We start from the raw sequence: 7,919 nt of genomic DNA, 5'->3' as shown, positions 1-7,919 counted from the left end.
GTGATTTTTTTTTCCCCACAAGCCTGGGCAAGGAAAGCAAATTCCACCTTTCCGAATAAGGAATTCCTAACTTCATGTTCCCCCTTTCGCTGGGTGGGCCGATTCTTTCAATGATAGAACAGAACCTGTTCCTTAAGAGCCCGTTTCTGAAACCGAGCTGGGGGCGAGGGGGATTTCTCCTGGTTTCCAAGTGAGCTATACCTCGGTTTGTCCAGCAGATGGCACTACGATCCCATTCATTGCTCCCACAGAACCTGGTCCTCTAACAGCGACGTCGCCTTTGTCTTACTGACTCTTGGGGATGTCATTGTCCACGATCAGGAATTACAGGAAATGCGGGGCTTCGCAAGCGAATGGCTATTTTTAGGTCGGGGTGGGGGGGGGAGAGAGAGGGCCGTGAGATGCTTGCACAAAACGCGGGACTTCTCCAGATCCATTCGACCTCGACCCGATTTCGAATCCTAGCAACTGCGGTTTAAAGAATCGAACAATGGGAGGAAAGATGGAGGGACTTGGCCCGGAGGGAGGGGTGGTATTCCCGTAGCTCTTCCATTTGCTCTTCCGGCTGGCGCCCCCCGTTAGATCTTATGCCAGGAATTGTCGGGGGAATCAGGCGGCCCAGGCAACTGGTGGAGCGGCCTTTCCGTTCTCGCCGCAGCTTCAGCTGGGCCCAGGCTGGAGAAAGGCTGAGCTACCCGCTCAGCCGCCTTTACTCCTCCGGCTCTTCTCCTCTTTCGTTCCTTTTCTCCGGAAAGAAAAGAAGGGCGGCTGCGGGAGAGGTTGGGCTGCCGTTTGATGTGCCCTCAGGTGAAAGTCCCTTCACCTACGGAATTTTTCTCTTTCTTTCTTTCTTTCTTTCTTTCTTTCTTTCTTTCTTTCTTTCTTTCTTTCTTTCTTTCTTTCTTTCTTTCTTTCTTTCTTCCTTCCTTCCTTCCTTCCTTCCTTCCTTCCTTCCTTCCTTCCTTCCTTCCTTCTTCTTTCTTTCCTCTTTCCTCCCTTCCTTCCCTCATCCATCCTTCCTTCCTTCTTTCCTTCTCTCTTTCCTTCTTCCTCTATCTCTCTCTCTCCTTCCTTCCTTCCTTCCTTCCCTCCCTCCCTCCCTCCCTCCCTCCCTCCCTCCTCCCTTCTTTTTAGGTTTGCTCTTTGCTTGCTCTTTCTTGGGAACCTTTGCAAGGATATCTGTCCTAGGCTCTTGGAAATAACTTGCAATTCACAGTTTCAGTGAGTCTTTGGGCCAAGGGCACCCCTTCCTCCCTCCTCTACAGGAGGGGAAAAAAAAAGAGTGCAGGGACTATTCTGCAAAGTGAAAGTAAAACCCAGCAACCCAGCGAAGCGTCCTTCTACATAGCTGTGGTCAGAGCTGACCAAAGCGTGGAAGAAAGAGAGAGAGAGAAGCTATAATTGGATGTGGCTGCCATTGTGGGTGCACGTGTGTGTGTGTGTGTGTGTGTGTGTGTGTGTGTGAGAGAGAGAGAGAGAGAGAGAGAGAGAGAGAGAGGGAGGGAGGGAGAAAGAGAGAGAGAGGGAGAGAGAGAGAGAGTTCTCTGTTTAGAAGAAAAATTAGAAAGTTGTTGTGAAAAGTCACAGCTTTGGACTGTACAAAAAATATACTATAATATACTGTATTTCAGAAGGCTGCGAAGGGTGGGTAGCAGGGAGAAACAAAACCATAATTGTGCAGCTACTTACTTTCCCCAATATTTATCCACACATTAATTCTTACTGCTGGTATGGAGTTGATCCAACCAAAATAAGACTTGAAAGAAAGCTCTTAATGAATCTCAGCTGAATCCCTGAAAGACATTGTTTGATTTTTCTGTGATGTAATATTTATTATACGCGTTAATAGGAATAGAAGAGAGGGATAATAAAACGTGTTATGTTATAATCACCCTTTATTCATTCTTTCCTCTTCCTCCTGTTATATTTTTGTTTGCTCTATTAAATTCACCTCTCCCTCACTTTATTTGCACAGCTACCTTCAGGATTCTTGTTTTTATTCTTCAGGCTTCCCTTTGGCCCTGGAGGCTTTTTGGGAACCTAACCTTTTAATGTATGTTTTTAAACTAAAGGGGAAATATCTTAATCTAGGGAAGAGCAGAGTTGAAGAAAGGATGAAAAGCAAATCCGTAATCTATCAGGACAGACCGTTCCTTCACTTTCTAAAGATGAAGTTTGGGAAGACCAAAGGAGAAAATATTGGCCAGATTCTCATACTGCCAAAGGACGAGAAGCCTCGGAGAATGAGCTGGAATCATCATGGTGAACCCACCATGTTAGGAACAAGGAGCTGAAACCCAAGGCCAGAGTCAGCTCAATGTTTATTTAAAGGAAAGGTGAAAACAGAATCTCTTTAGCGCTCACTTCTTCCAACTGGCTTTAAATTTAAAGTGCTGGAGGAGTTGCCACCTCCCAGCTTTACCCATGTATGAGTTTTGAGCATCTGGGCAGAGATCATTTTTATTTATTTTTATCCTGCTTTTATTATTTTTATAGATAACTCAAGGTGACGAAAGAACGAATGAACGTACCTAATACCAAGCTCCATTTGAATACAGTTTGTCCTTACTCTGAGCAAACTGTGTGAAGGATTGAAAGCCCTACCAGCTTTTCTGAGCGGGAGGGGGGGGGAGAGTTGTCAGTTACCATCCTAACTTTGTATGTTTCTTTCCTGCCAAGTTTGAAGTCTAAGGAGAAACTTGTTAAGAAGTTACTATGTTGTCAGAGGGATGAAAAGAAAAGGAAAGAAAACAGCATTTAAATCAGTTTCTATGTGTGAAATAGTACAGCAATATTCGTATGAAAAGAGTGATTAGGATAAAGCCATTTTTTTTTATTTTAGTAGTAGAGTCTATACATGCGCACCTGTGCCCCTGTTGTGGTAGGTTAGAGCCAGCTCGAGCCCAAAGGGTCAGGTTTTGGCTGCCCTGCAGGTCTTCTTCTCTAGCAGGATCAGTGGGTTCCACTTTCAGGGCATCCCGAGTCTTGATCTCTCATTGGCATAATAGCCATAAGATTTTCCACTAGGCATCTACCAATTGATCAAAGCCCTCCATTGAACTTGGCTAGTGAGATAGGTGGTGTATCAATTTAATAAATAAATAAATAAATAAATAAATAAATAAATAAATAACGACATAGAATGAGCTTTTTCCATTCATTCCAGGAAAATGGATTGCCACTGCCAGGCCAGAGGGAGTATGCTATGCCCCTCTTAATTACGGAATTAAGAAGCTGCAAGATGACAACCCTCTTAGTTAAGGGCCTTGTGTGCATGGACGCTGTCCTATTTTTTTTTGTCTCTTTGAAGAAGGGCAGTTCCTTGTTCAGCTAGCTGCCTTGAATCTGGGGCGAAGAACTTCCATTTCTATCTGCAACCTAAGCTGTCACCATCTCTATCTGACTCAACAAAGAGCACCCTCGGAGAAGATAGGCAAGTGAAATAAAACACCAACTCTTAAGTCCAATTGCTCAAGTCTCTTGTAGCTGTTTAGCATTTATTGCTTCTTTCACTAACACCCGTTTCCCTTAGTAACGAAAGCTATCAGTGGCGTTCAACCTTTTGGACAATTTTTTTTCCCCAGTGCCCAGAAGGGTGAATGAAGGCAACCGTGATTGTGATGAAGATATCAGGGCATACAATATTTATATTAAAATACACATTGATTTATACACATCTTTATATAGCTAAACATATAGGCACAATTGGCTTTTAAAGTTTTGAAACTCCAATGCCATTTGGTTTAGAACGAATCTCAGTTGGGACCAGGGTTGGAAAAGGTTGTTGATCAGGCCAAATATCCCATTGAAATTACGCTCCATTACAGCACGAGATTGGTCACAAATGAGGGTCGGGGGCTTCATTGATTTTAAGCCATGGCATCTCAATCAGAGTTTAACAGTTTATAACAGTAACAGAGTTGGAAGGGACCTTGGAGGTCATCTAGTCCAACCCCCTGCTCACACAGGAGACCTATACTATGGATTCGAACTGTCAACCTTTCTGATCGACAAGCTCAGTGTCTTAGCCACTGAGCCACCTAGTCAGGCTCAGAGAAACAGGACCACCATTGTTCTATTTATCCTGATCCTTATTAAATAGGGGTGGTGGACCAGAGGAAAAAGTAGGGGCACAGGCACCTCAGGGAATATGTTTGTGTGCTCACACATCTCTCTCCCACAATCCTACCAGCTCCTTTTAGCACCTGAATGTTCTTAGCCCGATAGCCGTTGAAAAGTGTGTGACTGCAGATGTGCTACTTACACTGCTCTTTGGGAGGGGGGAGGGGGGAGGGAGAGAAGAAAAAACAAAAACAAAAGAAGAAACCCTAACAAAGTATAGCAATGGAGAAAAGACCAAGGGATTAAACCAGAGCCTTAAAAACTTGCAGCATTCCATTACAATCCAGAAGTTGCAAACATGATCAGAAGCGCTTCCCCAGATCTGCCCTTTAACACAAAGGAGACCTTAAATATATTTCAAGTCTTTCCAAGAGTCCTTTTTTGAAGGGAAGATGCTCCCAGCCAGCCTCCCTCTGTAAAGCCTCCTGGGATCAAGTCACGGTGTCCTTCAGCTTGGAGACGATTTTCTTGTCTTTGACTCTGCGGTTCTGGAACCAGATGGTGACCTGCCTTTCGGAGAGATTGGTGGCCGCAGAAATCCGCCTCCGCTTGTCCTTGTTGATGAATTTATTCAGGGCGTATTCGCTCTCCAGCTCCTTTAGCTGCAGCTTGGTGTAAGGCACTCGCTTCTTCCGCCCACGCCGGTACACGCACAGGTCTGGCTGGTTTAGTGCAACTTCCCCTGCCGGAGAAGAAGAAGGGCAACAAGTGAGCAGGAAAGGAGATATTTTTCCCTATCAAGAGCCCAGAGTACCACAAAAGGAAGAGTTAGTTAGAGAGACTTTTGGCTGTCTCCTCTCCTTCCTCTTGGAGGTCTCAGAACAGACGTTCCCCCTCAATAGGTGCCTGGCATATGTTACAGCTGCTCTGGGACAATTTCTATGTAGCCCCTACTCCCCCCCCCACGAATAAAACCGTAGATTCCCCAAGGCCTTCATCAACCTTTTTGCAGTTTTAAGAATCACTGATTTCCTCTCCTCCCATCTTCCTCCACACGTTCACAGCTGATTTGATTGGGAAAGCACAGCTGCAGAGATTGGGAGCATCCTCGCCCCCCTTCCCCCCTTCCCCCCCGCCCCCCAGGAATAAATCCAAGGGGAATAAGTTTAGGGAAACCCAAAGGTGCTTTTTTCAAAAGGCAACTGGACTTTTTGTGTGTTTTTTTCTTGAAGACGTTTCGCTTCTCATCCAGGAAACTTCTTCTTCTTGGATGAGAAGAGAAAAGACTTCAAAACAAAAAACAAAAGAAACCCAAAGTGCAGTTGGCTTTTGAAAAAGCACTTTTGGGACAACCATGACTTGGCTGTCCGTAAGAAGCTTAGGGTAACTTCAGAGGACGTCGGTGCAGGATCGGGCCGTAGCTCTCTAGTCCTGCTCCGTTCCTAAGGTTAAATAACTGCCCGAACTGGAGTGGATCTGGCTCTGGGGCGGGGTGGGGGCAGAAGTACTCAGTTCCTTCTTAGTTCTCAGATCCTTCTTATTCCCCTCATCATGCGATTATTTCGCTGTAATTTAGGAACGCTCTGACGCCACAATCATTAACGGGAACGGACCGAGGACTGTATGGGACCAGGCTGGAGTCTCGGCTTTAGGCCTGGCCGAACATTTCCGGCAGCTCGAGGGAGCAGAGAAACTTTGCAGATTTCGGGCAGGGCAGCCATTGCTTCTTGGCCTTCTGCGCTGAGCTCGATGGGGAACATGGCAGCGCCTGGTTTTAAAGTTCGACAGGAAAACTGAATAGTAAGAGGAACCCAACTCGCAGCTGGACGCGGCAGCCGATGCACGAACCAACCAACCTTCCTTCCTTCCTTCCTTCCTTCCTTCCTTCCTTCCTTCCTTCCTTCCTTCCTTCCTCCCTCCCTTCCTTCCTCCCTTCCTTCCTCCTCCCTCCCTCCCTCCCTCCCTCCCTCCCTTCCTTCCTTCCTTTCTTCCTTCCTCCTCCCTTCCTAACGTGCAACCTTTTCTCACCCGAAGCCCTTCAGACCTCAGACTACCATTCGCACCATCCGTCCATAGTATCAGGAAGCTACCACAGACCCCAAGCGAAGGCCCGCGCTTCTCAAAGCGGCGGCACAGCCTGCAACCTACCGCCTGGTTTTGAACGGCCCTGCCTTGACTTTTTACCGGGAGCCCCACGGCTTCTTCCCGGCTGCCTGGGCGCGCCTACCTGGGAAGGAAGACTTCCAGAAGTGGGAGCCCGGGGCCTGGTCCTTAGAGCAGTACACCTGTCCGTTCCAGCCGTTAGCCAAAGTCCAGGACTGGTAGCCTTCCATGGAGATGTAGGTCTCGTGCCGGGGTTCCCCCGAAGGGGCCGCCGGTCCAAAACTAGAAACCACGTCCAGGTAGCCGGGGGGCACGTGCTGGTAGGGGCCGGCGGTGGCCGCATAGCTCTGGTAGAAAGAGACCTCCTTGGCCCGCGAGGAAGGGTCGCTGCCGACGCCCGAGGTCGTGGTGGCGGCTCCCAGGCCGGCCACGTCCATGTACTTCTCCACCGGGAAGGCGGTGTGCGGGGCCGCTTTCAGCGCGGCGTTCTGCTGGAGCCCCACGCCGTGCGCCATGCGGCAGCTGTAGTAACCGTGGCCAAAGGGGGGGTAACCTGGAGGATAGCCCAGGGCGGCGGCGGCGGCCGTTGTGGCCGAGGGTGGTGCCGCCGCCGCCGCCGCAATAGGAAGTCCGGCGGTGCAGTCCTTAGACGAGGACGGCGTTTCAGAGGACGAGGACGGCGTGGAGCGCGCCACGGTCCCCGGGCCCGAGCGCTCGTAGACGAAGCCCGATCTCGTCGAACCCGGCGCCGACGGCCCGAAGATGGGAGGGGAGAGAAAGTTTCGGCTCTGCGAGCAGCCCCCGCCGCCTGCCCCGGGCTCTCCGCGCAGCGCTTCCATCTCCCGGGCGCCCGACGCTCGGCTCAGGCTTCCCGCGCGAAGCAGCCCCGCTCCAGCTGCCTCCGTCGCCGACGCCGCTGCTGCTCCTCTTCCTCCCCGGCTTGGCCCTCAGGGGAAGGCCTAGAGGCGCTCATGGCGTGCGAGTCGGACGGGACGCGGGGCGAAGGAGCGGCAGAGCGGCGGCCTCCCTCTCCGAGCGCCCGGGATGGTTTATAAAAACCAAGGCCACACTGGGAGGGGGGAGCATCGCACCCGGCCGTCCAAGGAGCTGGTCCGGGGCCTCATTGGCCAGGCGGTGCACGTGTCTCCCTCTGCGGGGCGGGTGAGTGTGGCGGGGGGGGAGTTGAGCCGGCGATCCCTGCTCTCCCCTCACCTCCCTCTTCCAACTTCGTTTGGGACTTGGCTTGAGTTCTCTCAAGGCAAGGAAAGTAGGGAAGGGAAAGGAAAGGAAAGGAAAGGAAAGGAAAGGAAAGGAAAGGAAAGGAAAGGAAAGGAAAGGAAAGTAGGGAAAAAAGGAAAGGAAAGGAAAGTAGGAAAAGGAAAGTAGGGAAAGGAAGGCGGGAGGGAAGGAAAGGAAAGCTGGAGGGAAGGAAAGGAAAGGAGGGAAAAAGGAAAGGAAAGGAGGGGAGCGAAAAAGAAAAGAAAGGAAAGGAGGGAAAAAAGGAAGGGAGGGGAGGGAAGAAAGGAAAGGAAAGGAAAGAGGGAAGGGAGGGAAGGGGAGGGAAAGGAAAGGGAAAGAAACAGGAGTTGTTAAAAACGGAAACACGAAGATACATCCCTACACGTAGACATATTTACATATATGTACGTGCTCTCTCTCTCCTCTCCCCCACCCCCTCTCTCACACACATCCACACGGACCCTGCCTGGTCTCGCTTTTTCACAAAGGCTTGGGAGCGGCGTAGATTTCTCATA

The 7,919-nt window shown here is 49.8% G+C and overlaps 1 protein-coding gene across 1 annotated transcript; it reads right to left on the bottom strand.

Annotated features, from left to right (window-relative positions):
- Positions 1 to 3,462: 3,462 nt before the first annotated feature.
- On the bottom strand, positions 3,463 to 7,314 carry HOXD13 (homeobox D13). Its single transcript, XM_034427955.3, has 2 exons — positions 6,290 to 7,314; positions 3,463 to 4,804 (listed from the first exon to the last, which is right to left on the bottom strand). Exons 1-2 carry the CDS (start codon positions 7,002 to 7,004, stop codon positions 4,554 to 4,556), a joined length of 966 nt encoding a protein of 321 aa, XP_034283846.2. The 5' UTR covers positions 7,005 to 7,314; the 3' UTR covers positions 3,463 to 4,553.
- Positions 7,315 to 7,919: the final 605 nt, after the last annotated feature.

The sequence above is a fragment of the Pantherophis guttatus genome, chromosome 1 (genome assembly GCF_059756535.1).
Source record: "Pantherophis guttatus breed Tessera chromosome 1, ASM5975653v1, whole genome shotgun sequence".
Lineage (NCBI taxonomy): Eukaryota > Metazoa > Chordata > Lepidosauria > Squamata > Colubridae > Pantherophis > Pantherophis guttatus.
Note: the sequence above shows the minus strand (reverse complement) of the source record. Positions and strands in the feature narration are given on the sequence as shown.

Coding starts and splice junctions, on each gene's coding strand:
- HOXD13 (XM_034427955.3), bottom strand. CDS start 7,004: ATGGAAGCGCTGCGCGGAGAGCCCGGGGCAGGCGGCGGGGGCTGCTCG. Junction 4,805..6,289: donor CTGGAAGTCTTCCTTCCCAG/GTAGGCGCGCCC, acceptor CTTCTCCGGCAG/GGGAAGTTGCACTAAACCAG.